The 22,171-nt window shown below is 40.3% G+C and overlaps 1 protein-coding gene across 1 annotated transcript in view; it reads right to left on the bottom strand.

Annotated features, from left to right (window-relative positions):
- Positions 1-584: 584 nt before the first annotated feature.
- The window catches only part of epha6 (eph receptor A6), a 754,868-nt gene continuing 733,281 nt past the window's right edge, over positions 585-22,171 (bottom strand). Inside the window, exon 17 of the mRNA XM_063050836.1 lies at positions 585-724. Within this exon, the coding sequence (XP_062906906.1) occupies positions 640-724 (85 nt within the window). The 3' untranslated portion in view covers positions 585-639. The remainder of the gene's footprint in view (positions 725-22,171) is intronic.

A 22,171-nucleotide genomic window follows, 5' to 3' on the forward strand; every position in this document is an offset into this window, starting at 1 on the left:
GTTCAGTGCTGAAGTAGAATGGGAGGTGTGATATGTGCCTGTCCCTCAGCTCACTGGCTTGCACTGCAATGGGTAGCCATGGATGTCAAGAACACACTGACGCACACAGAACACTTTTTGGTAATTCCCTGTTGAAAGATTTCAGCCCCACATGTGTCCATAAGAAATCCTTTAGCTTTAACTTCAATGAAGATATGCACTGAAACATGCTTAGTTTTACTAAAAGGAAATATTGAATATAATTTTTGATCTCTTGGGGAAGAGGATCCTTTATGGCTTTAGATGAAATCTTAACTATATTTTAATAGTTCAATCAGACATTATTGGAATTTGTCATCCTCCTTATATTTAAATGCCTAGTTAATGTCTAAATTTATCCGCCCAATCTGCTTTGTATTAGTAAGCTTATGTTAACTTTTATACTTCCAACCTTCCATTATCCACGGCAAGGTGGCATGGTAGCATGACACTATTATAGCTCGGGGCGTCGAAATTCAGAGTTCAATATTGGCATCCTCTGTAAAGAGTCTCTGTACGTCCTCTCCATGGAATGGTGGGTTTTCTCCAGGTCGTCCCGCTTTCTCCCACAGTCAGAGATGTACTGTGTAGGTTAATTGGTGATTGTAAATTGTCCTGTGATTACATTAAGATTAAATCGAGGTTGTCAGGGGTTGCTGGGTGGTGAGGCTTGAAGGTCCAGAAGGGCCTATTTCGTGCTGTATCTCTAAAAAAAAATAAATAAATAGATTAATTAATTAAGATATATCTTTGTGATTTATGATGTTTTCCGGCTGCAGTGTAGTGCAAGACATAAAATTACTTTAAATTGCAAAATAAATAAATAACGTAAAAGGAAAATGAAGTAAAGTTCATGGAGTGAGAGACCATTCAGAAATCTGATGGCAGAAGGGAAGAAACTGTCTCTGAGTCATTGAATGTGGGTCTTCAGGCTCCTGTATCTCCTTCCCAATGGTAGCGATGAGACGAGAACATGTCCTGGATGGTGAGGATCCCTAATGGTGGTGCCATGTTCCTGAGGCACTGTCTCCTGAAGATGTCCTAAATGGCGGGGAGGATGGAGATGGATAAGTCTACAACTTTCTGCAGCCTCTAGCAATCCTATGCATGGAACCTCTGTAGTAGGCTGTGATGCAACCAGTCAGATTGTTCTCTATAGGCATTTGTAAGAGTGCCTGGTGACATATTGAATCTCCTCAAACTCTTAATGAAGTAGAGCTGCTGGCATGCCTTCCTTGTGATTGCATTAATGTTAATGCAATAAGCCTGACACGTAAGGCAGGTGAGCTCAGGGCATGGATAGGCACATGGGATTTTGATATTTACTTAACTTCACTTTATTGTCACCAAACAATTGATACTAGAGTGTACAATCATCACAGTGATATCTGATTCTGCGCTTTGCACTCTCTGGAGTACAAATCGATAGTAAATAGTAAAAATTTGTATTATAAATCATAAATAGAAAATAGAAAAGGGAAAGTAAGGTAGTGCAAAAAACCAAGAGGCAGGTCCGGATATTTGGAGGGTACGGCCCAGATCCGGATCAGGATCCGTTCAGCAGTCTTATCACAGTTGGAAAGGAACTGTTCCCAAATCTGGCCATAGGAGTCTTCAAGCTCCTGAACCTTCTCCCGGAGGGAATAGGGACGAAAAGTGTGTTGGCTGGGTGGGTCGTGTCCTTGATTCCTGGCAGCACTGCTCCGAGAGCGTGCGATATAAAGTGAGTCCAAGGACGGAAGATTGGTTTGTGTGATGTGCTGGACTGTGTTCACGATCTTCTGCAGCTTCTTCCAGTCTTGGACAGGACAACTTCCATAACAGGTTGTGATGCACCCTAGAAGAATGCTTTCTACGGTGCATCTATAAAAATTAGTGAGGGTTTTAGGGGACAGGCCGAATTTCTTTCTATGTTATGACAGAAATATGGTTGAAGAATGGGCCAGACTGGCAGCTGAATGTTGTGAATCGCATATGCCTCTGTCATAATAGAGGAGCTAAGAGGGAAGGTGAGTTGTGGTTCTGATTAGGAGAAGAGCATGGTAATATTTAGAGAGGATATTCCTGAAGTAATGTGGGTCAAATGTAAGAGTAACCACTTTGATAGGTTTGTACTTTTGCTCACCCAATAGTCAGATAGAAATATAAGAACAAATATGTGAGGGTAAGTAGGGTTGTATTAGAAGGTGATTTGAATTTCCTGATATTGACAAGGGCTGTTATAGTACTAATGAATTAGATGGGGCAGAATTTGTGAAATGTGTCCAGAAAAGTTTCCCCAAGCAGTATCTAAATGATTCTACTAGAGAGCAGTAGCATTTGATTTTTTCCTGGGAAATTATGTTGTGCATGGAAGTGTCAGTGAAGAAGCATATTGGAACTTGTGATCATGATCGCATTTTAAAATAGCTATTGCAAAATGCAGGATGGTTCTCAATTAATTTTGATGCCATTGGACAGGAACTGTTGTTTAGGACGGCGGTCCCCAACCACCGGGCTGCGGACCGGTACTGGGCTGCAAAGCATGTGCTACCGGGCCACGAGGAAACGATATGATTTGGCGATATGAGTCAGCTGCACCTTTCCTCATTCCCTGTCACACCCACTGTTGAGCTTGAACGCACGTGAGGTCATTACCCGCGCGTCATCCATGTCAGCGTGGGAAGGAGATCAGCTCCTCGAGCTTGCAAATGACGGCGGGCTGAAAAGTATGTTTGACATAACATCTCTGCTGGCATTCTGGATCAAAGTCAAAGCTGAATATCCTGAGATAGCCACGAAAGCACCGAAAATGTTGCTTCCATTTCCAACATATCTCTGCAATGAATGCAATGAAAACTAAATTGCGGAATAGACTGGACATAAGGAACCCCTTCGAGTATCACTGTCTCCCATCACCCTTCGGTGGCACCGACTTGTTGCAGGGAAACAAGCCCAGGGCTCCCACTGATTCAGCGATATTGGTAAGTTGCAATGATTTTATATGTTCATACGGGGAAAATATGTGCTGTGTGTTTAATATCCAAACGTTATTTAAAACGTTATGATGCTATTGACTTATAAGTGACTTATATAACCATATAACAATTACAGCATGGAAACAGGCCATCTCGGCCCTTCTAGTCCGTGCCGAACGCTACTCTTGTCCTACCGACCTGCACTCAGCCCATAACCCTCCATTCCTTTCCTGTCCATGTACCTATCCAATTTAACTTTAAATGATAATATTGAACCTGCCTCTACCTCTTCTACTAGAAGTTCGTTCAATACTTACTTCAAGCTCCCCTGTCCTCCCCTGATAATTGACTTATCATTATATTCATGCGAGGAAAATATGCGCTGTGTATTTAATATTAAATTCGTTAGATAAACCTTTCTACAAATGAAATTGATTATATTAGCCACTTATCACCTATATTCCGGTCGTGATTAACACCCGTCCCCCTGAACAGAATCGCCAAAAACGATTTGTAGAAAAAAATTGGCATGTACATGCATGCGTACTGGTGCCCGCACAAGGCTTCATGGTCATTGTAGTCTTTCTCGGGGTAAACACAACGTATTTGGCTGCTGCTCTTGTCCGTTGGCAACCCCCCCCCACCCCGCCCCCCCCCCCGGGTCGGCCGGTCCGCAAGAATATTGAGAATATTGTCAATAATAAACCGGTCTGCGTTGCAAAAAACGGTTGGGGACCCCTGGTTTAGGAGAAGCTGTTAATAGATGTCTGGCAAGTGTGAAGTTTTTAAAAGTGAGGAGGGACAGTTTAGGGTCAACATGTTCCTGTTAGAGTGAAGAGTAAGAGTGACTGGATTAGGGAACCTTGTGTGATGAGAGATATTGAGGCACTGTTTAGAAACAAAAGAAGTATGATTCTGCACCTGGCATCAAGCAACTCCCTTGAATAACAGAAGGGATCTAGGAGTATACTTTTAAAAAATCTGAAAGACCAGAAGGGGCATAAAATATCCTTGGAAGATAAAGTAAATGAGAACCCTAAGATTTCTGGTAAAATGGCAGCGCATTTGGATGCAGTGACCTCTTTGGGGCCAACAGAATGTGTTTTTGTCTTTTTTAAATGTCTTTTTTTTATGATTGGAAGACAACGCTGGACATTAAAAACCTCAAGTACTGCAGGTCTACTGCCTCGTTGAGCTGCTCATTGTCAGAGGAGCTGCAGGAACTGACTTGGTGTGGACCATGTTACTGCCTGCCACAGGAAGGCCTCAGGGTCAGTGCATGAGGGTGGTATGCAGTCTAAAAGCGAGTGCTGTCTTGGACGTTTCTTTTGCGATTGCAAGACCCTGATGAAGATTGGTCATGTAAAATGCTGCAAGTTCGTTTCCCTTGTCTATTGATGAGACAGCTGGTGGGGAGCTGCTGTAGCAAGGCCTCAGACTGTGGGCTTTCCTGTTGCAGCAGCCTAGGAGAGGAGATGCCAGAATCGATGTAGCAGAGCATCCATGCTGGTTGGGACTGACCCTCCAACTGGTGCTGCATCCAGTGTTTGATCAGTGGAATGACAAGTTGGACTGCATGCATACTTGAACTTGAAGAAATTCTATAAGCATATAAAGTTCAAATGAGTAATTGGGCAGAGAACAGGAGAGAGATGGGTATAATCTTAACAGTTAAAAGATGTTTGGACAAATTCATAGCTAGGAAAGATTTAGAGGGATATGGGCCAAATGCAGGCAAATGGGACCAGATCAGGAAGGCATCTTGATTGGCAAGGATGGGGCCAAAGATCGTGCTTCTGTGCATAGCTCTGACTCCATGACTAAAATAAGTAATAGCGGTTATCGTGATTCAGTAATATCATAGTAATTTATCATTAACTGGATTGCTAATGATACATTAACAGCGATCAGTGACTGAATTGATATAAAGTGGTAAAATTAATTTAGAATTACATTATTTAGATAAATAACAGATTATCTGCATTATGGATAGCCAGAGCATTGATTAGATTAAATGTTTGTAATTAGCAATGTTTCCATAACATGTTCAGCTTTAGCTTTATGGATGAATTAGTTGCTTTAATTTCTTCTGAAGTAATGATTTTATCCTTCAGAGACTTCGATCAATGGAAGTGCCCTCAGTTTATCATAAACATCAGGCACAATGGGTCTAATTTTGAAATTGTGTGTTCAAGAGATTTAGTGAGGTAAAAAATGCTAGTTTTTGAAATACTTTACAGCTGAGAAAACATTTTGGAAATTTAATCTTTAGTGTTTTGGCCCATTGGAAATTTTAGATTATCAATTATTCTAAACTTGTCCTGGGAAAATCTAGCAGTTGTAGGTTGGAAGGAATGTTAAATTTCAACAGTCCCAAACCTAACCTAACTCCCTCAAACTGCTACTTTCATTTTAAATGGAAATGGAATTTGTGGGGATCACAGGCTCATTTCCAAGAAATAGGTTGTTCAATTAAATATTCAAATGAGGTTGCAGACCCCAGCTATTCTCTCTCACTCTCCCAATTTTCCACAGTAGCTGAAAATCAACAAGAGCTGCTGCATGAGAAAAGTAAACGCTTTGTCAACAACACTCGCACAAAATGCTGGAAGAACTCAGCAGTTCAGGAAGCATCAGTGGAGAGGAACACACAGACAAGATTTCGGGCTGAGACCCTTCATCCATAGTCGATACCTGCATGGCTGAATTCCTCCGGTGTTTTTTATGTGTTACTCCTGATTTCCAACATTGACAGAATCTCTTGTGTTTATTAGTACTTTCTTAACACCATGTTGGCAATGAGAAGAATCATTTTCTGTCAGATTTCAAGCTGGTCTGCAGCCAGAACCCCTCCTTTATTCTGATTTTCTTTGTAATCACTGACCTTCTTGGAATCACTAACTCACCTATGCTCACCACGATCTCATGTTCAGTATTGGAACCTTCTATTCACACTGTGCACAATCACTTCATGAATTCCAGTGCAGAAAGTGGGAAGGCTACCCATCTCACACTGTGCTCACCTAATGATTAGGCTGACTCCCTGGTAGCAAATCAATCAATACCAAAAGCATTTTTGCTCTTGAGTTAAAATTCCAAGGTGCTATGACCCGAATTCCTGACCTCTCCACCTCTTTGGAAATTGGGGCACAATAAGGATCAAGGGTTTGAATGCTTATTCTTAAAAAATCTAGCAAGGATATATTGATGCCCTTATGACTAAGCAGAATAAAATTCTCCCTGAACATATCACATCTTTCTGTGTGCAAGGCAGTCATCAAGATGTGAGAGAAAGTATTGGTTAGGATAGTTCAGTGTAGCTTAATTTAAACCTTGCCTTCAGGGTAATTATAATGGCTCCAGGATGTAATGTTCTCATCTATTTATATCAATGCAATAGAGCAACATCATTACAGGCAGAATCATTACAAGCCTCTTGTAGTATTAAGCATCCCCATGGTGCTGCTGCAAGCATAATTACACACTGGGCAAGTTCAGATATTGATGGAACACTGTCTACCCCACCCAGCAATCTGGCCCCACCTCTCCTGAATCTATCTCAATAAGAACAATTGTTTTTGTGACTTTAGAGCTTCAAATCACATTCAGCTATATTAAAGTGAAATCCTTTGTCCAGCTGAATGAGGCAAGGCACTGACTAGTTTTGAAATAAAAATGATTCTCTGATTCATTACCCTGTAACAGGATTGCAGAGATGCTCTGTCAGTAATCCCTGAATACGCTCTAATGTGAATCTCAAAAATTGCTTTTCGAGAGCTTGCGTGTTGATTGAAATTGAACAAAAGTGCAGATAGAATCCCAACAACTAGATCAAAGATAATGAATGGTTGTTTGCTTTCACTGCTGCCAGTTGATTGAATGTATATCAGGCTGAAAGGTGTACAGCAGCTTAACAATTGAAGCAATGTGATAAGTGTGCTGCCTGTTAGACTCGGAGCATCTCAGGTGCTTTATAAATATATACGGTACCTGGAATATTGCATTAGTTACCACACTAGGAAAAGAAACAACATATATGATGGAGCTTGGTGTACGACTGAGAAGATCGCACAGATTAGGGATTATAAAAAGACATTTAATCAGAAGGTTCAGAAAGTTAAGACCTTTAGATTTATATTGCCCATATCCTTCAAGCACCTGAATACCATTTAAAATGAAATAGTTCAGTGATTGTACTTTTTCCGTAAATGACTTTTATGGTGTAATTGAACTGGTCTCTTAGTTAAGGTATACAGACATTCTCATCGCTTTTGTTTTCTACAGAGGAAGATATGAATTCAATCTGAAAGCAGCAAGAATATTAGTAATAACATGAGATTAATTAGCTGTTATAAACTGAACAACCTCCGAGAATAAGGATATTGTGATAACTCGTACAGGGTTAAGTCATTGTGTGGATAAATAGGAAGCTACCTCATTATTCTCAGAGAAAGTAATCATGAGAATGAATGAATTGAAAGTTAAAACTAATACATGGATGGAAGGAAGAAAGTAAGGAAGAGATATATAGTGTAAATGAGAAAGTAAGTAGGATAACTAATTAAAACATGAACTTAAAATGAAATGGATGGAGAAGAGAAAGGAAATGAGAATGTGAGGGAAGTAAATATTTGACATCAGTAGGGAGTCTGCCCAGTTCCTTTTTATAATAAGTAAGGAAAAGAAGGAAATTTCCTGTCTCAGATCCAATTGGAAGGTTGAGGCAAGGAGGAAAAGTTATCCAAAAGGATCTTCATTTCCTCTTGGAAGTGTGCAATGGAACATTTTGGAATGTTTAAGTGCCCACTAATCCTTTGGGTTCTTTCATGAAAAGACAGATCTCACTGAGTGTAGGTTCTTCCCTGTGGTCCTGGAATGAGATTAAATGGAGAAATAATGTGACCAAGGTGGCACCGCACTGGATATTGTGTGCAGCTTTAGCAAGGTAATTAAACTCATAGTGTTGTGGAGTTGCAAAGAGCAATTCCTCATGACAAAGGAGAAAAGCATGAAAATACTGAAATACTTGGAAAGGTGCAGAGCCAGATGGAGTCCAGCTTGAGGCTCTCTGTAAGCTGAATTGTCATATAGCATGCAAACAGATAAATCTATTCACATGACAACAGAACACTAAAGAATCACAGAAACTGCTGCAAGTAAAACAGATAGTTCTTAGTAGCAAGCCACTGCCTTGAAACATAAAGGCCATGATACTCTGAGCAAAGCTTCCTCAGCGTGCTTTCTTCTTCAGGACACTCTGCGTTTGGCCAGCTGCTCCAATGCACCACATGAATTATGGGTGCAATTCTCTAATCTGAATAAAATATAGTGCCCTAATGAGCCTGGTGTGAGCTAGGTGCACAGGCTGTCAGAGCTACAGATGCTTGTTGACTGATTTATCAAGCACTCTATGTATTAAGCACTTAGCAAGCCTCAAGCCTCAGTATCACATGATACTGAATGTTAGCACACAACAACCATTTACAAGATGCTGGTGCAAGATAACATCTCTTAATAGATTTAGCATTTTTTGAGTTATTAAGGTTTACTTTGTATCATTATTCAAAGTGACACAAAATTTTCCAACTGACTAAATTATGAAGACTCAAAATCAGACATCCAAACACCAAGCTATTCTTAAGAATCACTCCCCCAAGTGCATCCTTGGACAGAGCCTTTTGTCTATGCGTGGCTGAATCATTTGTACATTTTTTTCCTGACAGCCAATTTTTAAGTCCAATCACCTTTTGACTGGATAAAGAGAAGTTTATTCCCTATTTACTTTTGGCACTGAGAAATGTTTTACATTTAGTAAATAGAAATTAGAAAAATTAGTAGATTCTGGATAACTTAATCCACTCTGTGAAAGGAGATCATGAAGGCAAAAGGCTAAGTTATAAGGAACATTTGACATGGACTGGAGTGGGGAAACCTGAGAACAACAATGGCTTGATCCTGTATCAAATGGGATTTACCTGACTACTTAACGTTGTTTAATAGAGATCTATCTGCCTCAGATTTAAAATCAACAATTGGCTCACCATCAACTGTTTTGTAGGAGAGGGCTGAACTTCTTTTGCCCTCAGTGTGTATGTGGACTGGATTGACCCATTGTGACCCATAGACTGTTCTGAAGTACAATATGCAATGTGGGCTCACTACCAACTGGCATGTTGAACCCTTGACTGAGGTGGGTAACCTGGGCCTCTGGTGAACTCCACACCACTCATCAATCATCAGTATGTGAACAGATGATATGCATCTCCCAGCTGATACAAACTGAAGCTGATGGAGATATTTTTTGACTCTGTTCTTGTGTGGGATGGGAAAAATCACATATCTACCATTCACTCCAAACAATCACAGCTGAGATGCATCATTAAGACTTTACATGCCAGGAAGAGCAAACATAAAATACTAATGATAAATAACTTGGAAGCCTGCTTTACCCTCTGTTAAAATATGGAAATTCCTCAATAGAACATGCTATATTACTTTTCTGAACTCCTTCCTTCCATTTGAGAAAAACCCGAAGTTTTTTTCTCTAATCCTGCAGTTGTGAATTATGCAAAAAGAACACTAACCATTTAAGAACCCAGATGCACAATCAATCCGTGGTAGAGTCATGGACTGAACAAAAGGCATCCCATGGAATAGCACTGAGTGCTATTTTGATCTTTCCTGGTGGAACCAAATGTAACACAGATGGTGTTAGCTTGCACCATATGCACTTATAGTCAATTTAATATTAATTTGATGCATGGCTGCACCAGAGTCCAAATCACCCAAGCCATTTTAAGCTCTTTACTTGTGTGTGAATACATTTGTGTTTGCATTGGAGGTAGACTGATGCACTGGCACAAAATAGTATTTTAATAAGATACAGCTTGCTTGGATCATTTTAGTATGCTTACTCAACCATAAAAAAAAGTGTTGGGCCTGGGTCGTAGCATCAAAATTTATTTTACTAGGAATGCAAATAACAAAAATAATTTTCCTAATTCCTTCTTTGGGATTTGAACAGGATTGTGTGCAATGAACAAATTCAATGGTGCTATAAACAGCAACGGATCATAAGAGTATAAAATTACTTGTAATACTTTTAAACAAATGTTTAAGTCTCTGATATTAAATTCTATTCTCTGTCATTCTAATGTAGAGATTAAGCACTGTGCATTAAAATGCAGAGAATAATTTTATTCTCACTTCTACGTTGGTAGAAAACAAATAATATTATGCAAATTTTTAATTGGAATATTTAGGCATAACGTGTAACCTTGAACAGTTCACTTCTCTAAAGAATCTCAGATTGGGGATGGAACTCTAGATTTCAAAATTGTGACAGATTTGCCCACTTGAATTTTGTAAACATTAAGAAGAAGAAAATAAATGAACTAGTAAAACTGTTATAAAATCAGCTTGGCAATTAAAGAGCTGTTGATACAATTTCTCCCATTGAAGGTTTTTAGCAAATCAAAGTCAGTCTGAATAACTTCCAAGATTTTCAATGACATTTGCTGCACTTGTTGTAAAAGTGACAACTGCCCCAAAACTTCATGTTTCAAGACATTTTCAAAAGATAAATGGGAAAATGGCAAACATCACCTAGTCTGACAGTGTAATTATAGAGCCATGGAGCAGATTTGGTCAGCCAGTCAATCTGTTCTTTTCCCAAACTCCACTTACCACATCCCATAAGTCATAACAAAATGTGACAGGAGCCTGTTCACTTTCAGGAAACCACTATTCACAGTGTCGTAAGATGGCTGGTTTACAATGACAAACTATCAATTGGTTCTCACCTTGCAGTCAGATGGCTGTGAATTCAACACCCATATTGAAGACCTGAAGCATGACCTCATCTGGGATATCAGTACTGAGTGAATGATACATCTTTTGGATGAATGGTTAAATCCGGACACTGTCTTGTCAACATTTAAAATCCAAGTGCAATACTTGAAAATGAAAGGTAGTGTTCTTTAGTGTCCTAACTAACGCTTGTTCCTCATGTATCAGTGAAGCAGGCTTTTTATTATTATTTCTGCACGCAGTTTGTCTGTTTCTTCAGCATTACAGTAGTGAACATATTCTAAAGTTGGTAACAAACCACATCCAGACATTGTGAAAGGTACTATTCGGTCAAACCTTGCTGGTTGTTGCCTTCCAAACTGTGAGTATTCAACAATTCGAAAGGAAGTAGGTCTTGCACTTACCCAGACTGTGAATCTGGCATTTACTGAGTGATAGATAGCAGTGTGTCTATTTCTACACTTCACCATTGTACTCCAAGTGGAATCTAGTGAAAAAGGCCAATGTTAATGGAAAATCTCAAGAATTATCTACAGAACTGCCTACACAAATTTGGATCTAGCATAGTATTTGAGACCCCAATTGAGATTTTAGTGCTATAGATTAATTGGCAAAAGAGAAGATAAGCTTGTTTGCTTTCTAGGTTTTAGCTTAGTCTTTTTAATTATGTCTATGTGTTTTTAATTTTTTTTCTTTCTGAATGTGCTGAATGGACTTTTACATTGCAAAGAAATATGGAAGCATGGTTCTCTTCATCCAACCGAAACGAGAAAGAGTGCAGAAAAAATTTAGGTGATGTTGCCGAATCTACAGTTGTAGGAAGAGGATGGCCAGACTAGGTTTTTATTCCTTGGATTGTAGGAGAATGAGAAGCAATCTTATAGAAGTGTTTGAAGTTATGAGAGATATTGATGAAGTGGATGGTCAAAAGGTACAGCCATTGTTGACAATGTTTCAAGTAAGTCTATGTGAGACAACAGCTTTTCTGAATATTCACCTTTTGGTATCTCTGTTGTCCGTCATATGGAACAGATAAGGCTCTTGGTGTGATCAAGTCAGTTCTGAAAAAAAATCATTAAGGCAGCCAAATATAGTATTAGACCACTCATCAATAAGATTCAGCAAACCCAGAGGTAGATGGTAACAGTCCATGGTAGAGGAGTGCAAAACTAGGAGGGGGATAGATTTAGAGTGAGAGGGAAAAGATTTAAAAGAAAGCTGGGGGCAACAGCTGAGGGGTGGAGGGTGGTGAAGATATGGAATGAGCTGCCAGAAGAAGTGTTTGAGGCAGGTACAACTGTATCACTTAAGAGGCACTTGGACAAGTACGTGGAGGGCTATGGGCCAGATAAAGGTGATTAGGACTATTTCAGTGGACATGTTTGGTGTGAACTCATTTGGCTAAAGGAAGGGCCTGTATTCCTACTGTTTGCTCTATGACTCAATGCTTCTGAGCCAAATGTGCGTATGCAGTCCCAGTGAGCTCTGGCCCTCAGTAAAAATGTAACATTCTTACTATCTTTGTACTATTTTTTGCACCACATTTCTCCTTTGACTAGGTGTTTGACGTGACCTATTTCCTATACCTACCATCTAGCGTAAATCCTGAGAAAGAGGCCACCTGAAAGCGTAACTAACCCTCTGCTGCCAGCTGCTCTCTGCTTTATACAGTTGTGGTCACCCCATTATAAGAAGGATGTTGAGGCTTTGGCAAGCATGTGCCTTCTAATCCAGTAAAACTTGGGTTGTTTTATCTGGAGCGACAGAGGAAGACGGGGGATCTGAAAGAGATTTATGAAGTTACAAGGGCATTGAGAGAGTAGACAGACAGTATCTTTTTCCCAGGTTTGAAATGGCTAATATTAAAGGGCATGCATTTAAGGTGAGAGGGGGTGTTCAAAGGAAAAAATGCTCTGCAGATGCTGAGGTCAAAGCAACATTCACGACATGCTGGAGGAACTCAACAGGTCAACAGGTCAGGCAGCATCCGTGAAAATGATCAGTCACCGTTTTGGACCAGGTCCTGACGAAGGGTTCCGGCCTGAAATGTTGACAGATCATTTCCACAGATGCTGCCCGATCTGCTGAGTTCCTCAAGCGTGTTGTGAGTGTTGGGTGTTCAAAGGAGATGTGAGGGGCAGGTATTTTACACAGAGAGTGGTGGGTGCCTGGAATGCCATGCCCGTGGTGCTGGTAGAGGCAGAGGCAGATATATTAGGGATTTTAAAGAGATGTATAGATAGGCAGATGAATGTGAGGATATGGATATTGTGTAGGCAGAAGGGATTAGTTTAGTTGGCTATTTGATTACTAATTTAATTGGTTCAGCACAACGATGTGGGCTGAAGACCATGTTCCTACAGAAAATAGGAAGCAGTCGACATTTCAGGCCTAGACCCTTCACTAGGACGAGGAAGTCCTGATAAAGGGTCTCGGCCTGAAACATTGACTGTTCATTCTTTTCCATAGATGCTGCCTGGCCTGCTGAGTTCCTCCAGCATTTTGTGTGTGTTGCTTGGATTTCCAACATCTGCAGATTCTCTTGTTTGAGATTGGGCATGTTCCTGTGTTGTACTGTTTTATGTTCTGTGCTCTAGCTCAAAGAGTAATGATTTTCCAACAGGTATGTTTGGTCTAGGAGAATATAAATACAAAGGCTTCAGTAACTTTATCAAAAGGAAAAATATGAAATACATCTGCAAAGCATAGAACATGACAATAGATTGTCAGAATGGATTTCAAAAATAAAAATCTAGCTTGATCAAACTGATTGAATTATTTGAAGAGCTCATGGAAAGAGTGAGGGTTAACGATGGAATTTATTTAGATTTCCACAAGGCTTGCAGTAGGGTGTCACATTATTGATTGATGTTTATTGAATATAAACTTCAATAAACTATATCCATGGATATCATTTTTTAAGTACAAGAAACATTATTAAAGAGTTTTCTTTGCTAATAAAGCCGATGATATAGGTAAACCATTTTTATTAGCAATAATTATTACACAAGATATCCAAATGACAAGAGGACAGTTTTTTAAATTTGCTAATAAATAGTTTAATAAATGAGCTATTTTAATCTGTAACACTTTCAATGCTTCAATAAGAAATAATAGAAAAATAAAATACAGCAATAAGTAACTTGTACTTTGTACAAAATCTCTTTACATCGTTGTTCAGCAGATATTTGCCATACAGCATATTCTGTGTGAATAAATTATTTAGATTCAGACAACACAATTCTATCTGTCCACTCCCAGCTTTAGAGAGCTGAAACTCTAATTATTATTAACTCTTGGCATGCTGGTACATTGTGCAAAATTTACATTAATTGATAATTTTTTAATGAATAAATGCAGATGGTCCATAGAGTGCATTGTTTTGGTTAACATTTGGAAAAGATTTCTGTGTTGACTAGAGATCAAGCTACAATTTTAGAAATCACAGAAGTCTGACAAATATTTGTGCAACATTTACATTAGTGGTTGGCTGCCACTGACGGGAAGCTGTAAATTGCTGCTCTAAAAATTGTAGAAGTGACTGAGAAGGTAATAAAATGTCATAAGATCGGACACTTGGGATCACTTCTGTAGCCAGCACAGAAAAGCCTGAAAATATCGATCAAAGATTATTGTGTCACTGGACATTGCTAACTTGAAGAATAAAAGGGAAATATCAATCCTTTTGATGAGCATGGTTGTCCTTAGAGCATACTGTCTTACTTCACATAAAAATTTAAGATTAGCTTTATTTGTCACATGTACATTGAAAGATCAAAATATTCAGTGAAATGAGACATTTGAGTCGATGACCAACACAGACCGACTGTGCTGGGGCAGTCTACACGTATCATCGTGCTTCTGGCGCTAACATAGCATGCCTACAACTTACTAACGCTAACCTGTACGTCTTTGGAACGTGGGAGGAATCCAGAGTACCTGGAAGAATCCCACGTATCCCACGGAAGAATGTACCGTACAAACTCCTTAAGACAGCAGTGGGAACTGAACCCTCATCTTCTGATTGCTAGCGCTGTAAAGCATTTTGATAACCTCTATGCTACCATGCTGCCTTACATTATTGACAAATTACTATTGCTTTCTTAATTAATTAATTAATTGTAATGTAAAGTATACATAAATGTGCACATAATTAAGAACAATTATTTCCTTGCTGCTATGCAGGCCTTTGACATTCACAAATTGTTTACTGTTGAGATATGGGCAGCCAGTTCATTTCAAGCTACTATGAAGGTGAGTGCTCCAGGCACATAAATGTTATCTGTATTCATTCAGCATGTGATCTCCCATTTCTCCCACTAAGGATTACCTCCAGTTACTCACACAAATTAAACTGGAACTCAGTCGACAGGATTAAGGCGAATTGCTCCTCAACTACTTTGGAGGAAGAAAAGTAAGAATCACTTCAGACAATCACTATGGACTAAAGTGTGTCAGAAAGAGTATTACATTGTAATATAGAAGTCCTATCCTTCATTGTTACTGAGTCTAAATCCTGGAGCTCCACAGCCAACAGCATTGTGGGAGGATCTTTGTCAGAAAGAATTTGGTGAATGAAGAAATTGGTTCAACACTAACTTCACAAGGACAAATAGGACCAGGCAATAAACGCTGCCTTGCAGTTGGCACCCAGTTTCTAAAATGAATTAAAAGATTATAAAAAAACTGTTAGGATAACAGAAAAAAGGGATTGGAAACTTCTTATCATTTGCTTTACTTCTACCAGATCCTTCATATCAAAAGTATTTCGCCTCCTCTTTCTAATTCATGTAATAACTACACTTTCTTCGGTTTCCTTTCAGTGGCTTTATGGTTACATTTTATTTTAATTCACTTAATTAAAGAGAAAGTGTCAAGCAACAGGAAAGTATGTAAAGGATTCAGAGAAGAGCAAGGCATACTCAGTTTTGCAGTCTGATGGGGTCTAACAAAAAGAAGATTCCATTGGTGGAAAATGTCTCCCACCAATGGCTAGGTAAGTCTGTGGATATGATTAGTTTAAAATAATAGAGATTGGGATATTGAAGCACCTTCAATAACTCCAAAACACTGAAGTTGGGTAAAATACTGAAAGGCTTTTATTCGCTGTACAATACACCCCTCTGCTGACTGCCCCTGTGGCTCCTCCCACAGATTCATGAATAAAGGTGATTCTGCCTTGCCCTTCCCCTCAGTCCGGGGGCAGACACTCACCATGGAGGTCGTATTGTACAGCGAATAAAAGCCTTTCAGTATTTTACCCAACTTCAGTCTTTTGGAGTTATTGAAGGTGCTTCAATTTTATTCACTGTAAATGTTAAAGCATGGAACATGCTCTGGGACCTGACAAGTTAGACCTAAAATCCGCTTACCATCAGCTCCCCATCGGCCGGGAGGACCGCCCTTACACTGCCTTCGAGGCGGACGGCAGGCTTTATTAATTCCTGCGCGTCCCCTTCGGTGTCACGAATGGTGTATCTGTCTTCCAGAGGGCGTTGGACCGGATGGTGGACCAGTGCCAACTGAAGGCCACGTTCCCATATCTGGATAACATCACCATCTGCGGTCACGACTGGCAGGATCACGACAACAACCTTCGAAAATCTCTCCAAGTGGCCAAAGCTTTCAATTTCACCTATAACAAGGACAGGTGTGTATTCGGGACCACCCAACTTGCTATCCTTGGGTGTGTCATGGAGAATGGAGTCATTGGCTCTGACCCTGACTGTATGCGCCCCCTGTTGGAACTCCCTCTTCCCAATACCCTCAGAGCCCTCAAAAGGTGCCTGGGCTTCTTTTCATATTACGCCCAATGGGTCCCTAACTATGCAGACAAGGCCCGCCCCCGGTCAAGTTCATCACATTCCCCCCCTCAGCCGAGGCCCACGCGGCCTTCAGCTGCATAAAAGGGGACATTGCCAAAGCAGCAATGCATGCGGTGGATGAGGCCATTCCCTTCCAAGTAGAGAGTGACGCCTCCGACTTTGCGCTGGCTGCTACCCTCAACCAGGCAGGAAGACCAGTGGCGTTCTTCTCCCGTACCCTTCAAGGCCCTGAAATTCGGCACTCTGCGGTAGAGAAAGAGGCCCAGGCCATAGTGGAAGCTATTAGGCACTGGAGGCACTATCTCGCCAGCAAAAGGTTCACCCTGCTAACTGACCAGCGCTCAGTCGCATTCATGTTTAATAACCAACAGCGGGGCAAAATCAAAGATGATAAAATTCTGAGGTGGAGAATCGAACTCTCCATCTACAACTATGACATCATGTACAGGCCTGGGAAGCTCAATGAGCCCTCCGACACCCTATCCCGGGGAACGTGCGCCAACGCGCAGATCGACCGGCTATACGCCCTACATGTAGATCTTTGCCACCTGGGAGTCACCTGGTTTTTCTACTTCGTGAAAGCCCGGAACCTGCCTTACTCCCTTGAGGAGATCAGGACGATGACCAGACACTGCCAAGTCTGCACAGAGTGCAAACCGCACTTCTACCGACCCGAAAAGGCACAACTCATCAAGGCCACCCGCCCCTTTGAGTGACTGAGTGTTGACTTTAAGGGCCCCCTTCCCTCCACCGACTGCAATGTGTACTTTCTTAACGTTATCGACGAGTACTCGCAGTTCCCCTTCGCCATCCTCTGCCCCGATACCACGACCACGTCAGTTATAAAAGCCCTGTGCAAGCTCTTCACTCTGTTCGGATACCCATGCTATATCCACAGTGACAGAGGGTCCTCCTTTATGAGTGACGAGCTGCGCCAATACCTACTGGCTAGGGGAATTGCAACTAGTAGGACCACGAGCTATAATCCCCGGGGGAATGGACAGGTGGAGAAGGAGAATGGCACAGTGTGGAAAGTCACACTCTTAGCCCTCAGGTCAAAGGGACTGCCGGTCTCCCGCTGGCAAGAGGTCCTTCCCGAGGCACTGACAGTTAACCCAGTTACAACATATATATGGTTTACCTCAGATATAATAGGCAGATTGTGCTCACACAGAGCCAGTGTTTTTATAAAGAGTCAGTGGTGAAATCTACCCCACCGAAGATAGGGCCAGGGGAGAGGGGTGGAAGTGAACGGGTGATGGGTGTTGGAATCAATGGCCTTTAATACGATCCTGTCTAATAGCGCAAAGGAGAGCAGCAAGTCTAAGCATTTTGAGGCTTTCTGAAACAAGCAGCAAAGGATGATCAAACTCCTAAATAAAAGGGGGAAAAAAGTGATGCAGTCATGCAGCTTGTAGAGCTGCAGTCTCACAGTTCCAGAGGTCCACAATGACTCGGGTGTGATGCCCATCTCTGGCTCTGTCAGTGTGAAATGTTCACATTCTCACTGTGTCCTCCAAGTGCTCCTAATCCCAGCTTTATGTGGGTTGGCTGCTAAGTGGTAGAATCTAGGGGCAGGAGAAGAATTAGTAGGTATACAGGGAGAATAAGATGGGGCAGGTGCAGAAAGAGTACAAATAATTATCTGATGGTTGGCCTGGATTTGATGGGCTAAAAAGCCTGTTTCCATGCCAATGATCTCTTGAGAAACTGCACCAGCAGGACATACATAAATGGATTACAGAACTTCAATAAGCAAATTAAATAGAAGAGGAATGATGATAAGAATATTTCTCCCAGTGGCTGGGTCAGGAAAAGCTGTGGTGGGGGGAGAAAATGAAAAGAGGTATTAAATAAGTATTTTGTGTCTTCACAGTAGAGAACATAAAAAACATTCCAGATAGAAAAGAGAATCAAGGGACAAATAAACATGAATAACGTAAAGTAAATTAGTAAATAAGAGGTAATGGAGCCATCAATGGGTCTGAAAACTACCAGTTCTCTGGACTTCATGGCCTATATCCTAAAAATGGAGGTTGCAGAAATAGGGTGACTACTTTGATTGTGATTTCTTCAAATTCCCAACACTCCACGAATGTCCTGCTGGGTTACAAAATAGCAAATGTAACATTGCCATTCATATGGAGAGAGAGGGAGAGGGAGAGGGAGAGGGAGAGGGAGGGGGAGAGAGAGGGGGGGAGAGAGAGAGGGGGAGAGAAAGAGAGAGGGAGGGAGAGAGAGAGAGAGGGAGGGGAGAGAGAGAGGGAGGGGGAGAGAGAGAGAGAGAGAGAGAGAGAGAGAGCGAGAAAGAAAGAAAGAAGGAAAGAAACCCGGCATCAGTAATCAGAAATCAGTGGCGTTTATTATTATTGAAATGATAATGCTATCTTAGAAATATATTACCTGACAAAGAAGAATCAAATGAAGATTCTACTTGGCAGATTTATCAGGAGATTATTGCTTACATATTAAGAGGGAAGATAAAGCACAAACAACATATTCAGATTCTCAAAAGTTAATGTTCTATGTCGAAGGCTGTTGTATTGGATGGGGATTTATTAAGATGGATTTTAGATAGGTTAAAGTAAAGACATTTAAAAAGTAGAACTTGGTGACCATGCAAAGCTGGGTGGGAAACTATGCAAAGATATAGAAGAACATAGGCAGATGACATGGGTGGAGAATAATAGGGGCAATTGAGTTTCTTTGGTTAATAGGAAAAACAGAAAATCCTGTAAAGTCTTTTAAGTTATTAACTATTAATATTTATCATCATAATCTAGCATCACAGGAAGCTGGAATCCAGCAACTCTAAACAATTAAGAAGGCAAATGTACATTCTCTATATAGTAAAGGATTGGAATACCATAGCAGGAAAGTCTTCTGGTATTTGCACAGGGCATTGTAAAGCCTCTACTTGTTCTACTCTCGCTCCTGCAATAACGGCCCCCTCACACCATCAATTTTTCTCTCACACTACGGAAACTTGCAGTGTTAAACTGTTAACAAGTTTCTGGGATGCAAGAAGAAACTGAAGTACTTGTTGGGGGGGGGGAAGATACATGGACCCAGGGAGAACCTTCACGCTCAATATTGATAGCATTGGATGTCAGAGCCCTGAGGCCACTGTGCCCTCGCAAACCACATTAAAAGCTTCTCAACTCCCAAGTGTCCACAGACAGCATTAATATGAGAAAGTAGGAATTTAGTGACTAGATTTCAAAATTAATTAAATAATATAATATTTTTATATTAATATTCACTGCTGAACCCTGAAATAGTTAAAAAAGAAATGAGGTAAATGCATTACTCAAAAAACAAATTAATAATTTAGAATTATTAAAAAACGGCTAAGAAACAATAAGGCCAGGGAGAAGTTTTGAACAAAAAGATTGCTGATTCCAAAGGTTGCAATATTCCAACTTACATAATTCTGAAGAATTCCTGTCAGAAGTTCACTGATCGTACTTTCTAGAAGAAATCTACACGTGCATCAATTTTGATATTTGTTATACCATTGCTCTCCAAAGGGTGGCAGCAGCAGGAGCAACATTAGTTGTTAGTGCTTAAACTGGAATCTGGTATTTCCCAACTCTTTCATTTATTACATGGGAAATCTACACTTGGCATTTAATATCACTTCCTGAAAATACCAAATGTTCAATGGCTACATTTAATTGGGTGGGTTTATATCCAGCTGAGAACTGGGTGTTAAAAGTTGAATGCCTTGGACAGCATCTGTTCAAAAATCTATTAAATAATGGTACTAGCTGTCTGAAATAGAAAAATGTCATAACTCACCATATAAAAATAAGCTCTACCCTGTGTTAGCTCCAAAGTTACAGTTACATGGAGCAAGGGACAGTTCCTCTCTCTATTGTCAAAATCACATATCAACTTATCAAGCACAACTTTATAATTTTGTTTCAGCGCAAACCTTTTTATTTTGCAGTTACTGTGTTTAGTTTGTGTTTAACTAGGATCTATTAATGTTCAAAACAAAATCTGTCAGTGGTTACTGCGGAGCATCTTTAACAAGAAACGACAGGTGGGCCTGCAAACAAGGACACCCGGATGAAGGGCCAAATTTTTTCTCGATCAATGTTGATTAAGGTGCTGTGTATTTCTGTCATTTTCTGCATGCTCAGCCTTTCCTTTCCAGTAAACCAAAATATTATGTTTTCCACTTAAGCTATTAGTTCTACAAAAGCTCCATGAGACTAATCACTATTGACTAATAGATTTGTTAGCAGAAATTATACTCTTTGTTAGTCTACTGGTGAAGTTCTTAAGGTGGATGTTCTTTCGTCCAGTTTAAAATCTTCACCAGTAGCCTTTAAGGGTTCAGATTTATCCTCACCTGATAACTTTCATTCCTGTCAAATGCTAAGTTTCTCCAGAAGATTGGATTTATTTTCATATTGATTTTGCTTACTTCTACATCAATGGGATAACTATACGTTGACAGAATTCATCAAGATGCAGGGAAGTTAAGATGATAAGTGTCATTTATCATTGAGCTATTCTTTTGTTCAGTCCCTCAGAAGACCCTCATTGGTGGAATTTGTTTTGTAATTTAAATCACGTCAGTATTGATGTATTTGACTAAATTGTGCATGTGGCATCGTAAAGTTGGAATACATAATTATCAAATTACCATATTATATGTCTATTAGTTGCATATTTTCTCTAAAGTTGAAATCAATTTTAGAGCCTTTTTGTAACAACACTTGAGGGATTGATTGGAAGTCCTGGGGGTTCCATGTAATATGAAATAGTCTTCCATGATGTTTTTGAATACATCAAGATAAGAGATGTTACAATCAAGGCTTGAGGTATTTGCTTTGAATGTAGCTGCCCTCTGCTACTGGTTGAAGCCAATGATTAGACAAGCAAGGTTGCCTCACAAAAACCACTGCAATTTCTGTGGGGGACAATACCCTCCGATATTTATGTGGGATTTTCGGTGGCTGTGGTGGGGAGAGGTGGGTAGAGTGATAGCCAAATCTCCCCTCTCCTATTTTGGGAGTGTCATTTCAACTCCCGGCATGGTCTCTTTGCTGATGCAGAGGTTCAGGCTGCAAGAGGTCAACAGCTGCACTTCAGAAATGCTCATTGGCAAATAAATTGGAGTGGTGAGTAGATTTTGAGAAAATCCACAGCCTGATAAAAGTATAAGGATGACTAAAACTCTCCACTAGGTTTGAGGGGAGAATTCAGCTGGACCTTTCTCAGTCAAGGAAAGCCTATCAGCTTGGGCCTCTAGTGGTCAGATTTCCTTGCTCAGTCACTTGTTGGAACAACCTACGTATACTAAAAATTGATTAGCTCGTAACCTTCCTGCCTTCTTGAAAGAACAAATTAAATTTCAACACCGTGCAAAGCAGGTGGGTGAACCACTTATCTGATCGTAACTAACAGCCTTCTGCCAGCAAGTTAAGTCTTAAAATCATACCTCAGAACTTTTTTGGTGAATTCCCGCAATGAAAAACAATTTTACCAGTCTAATTTTCACCTGGTGTTACAAAATGAAAGCTGAATGGTTGAATATCTAGATATCAT

This window comes from Mobula hypostoma, chromosome 6, assembly GCF_963921235.1.
Source record: "Mobula hypostoma chromosome 6, sMobHyp1.1, whole genome shotgun sequence".
In the NCBI taxonomy this organism is placed as follows: domain Eukaryota; kingdom Metazoa; phylum Chordata; class Chondrichthyes; order Myliobatiformes; family Myliobatidae; genus Mobula; species Mobula hypostoma.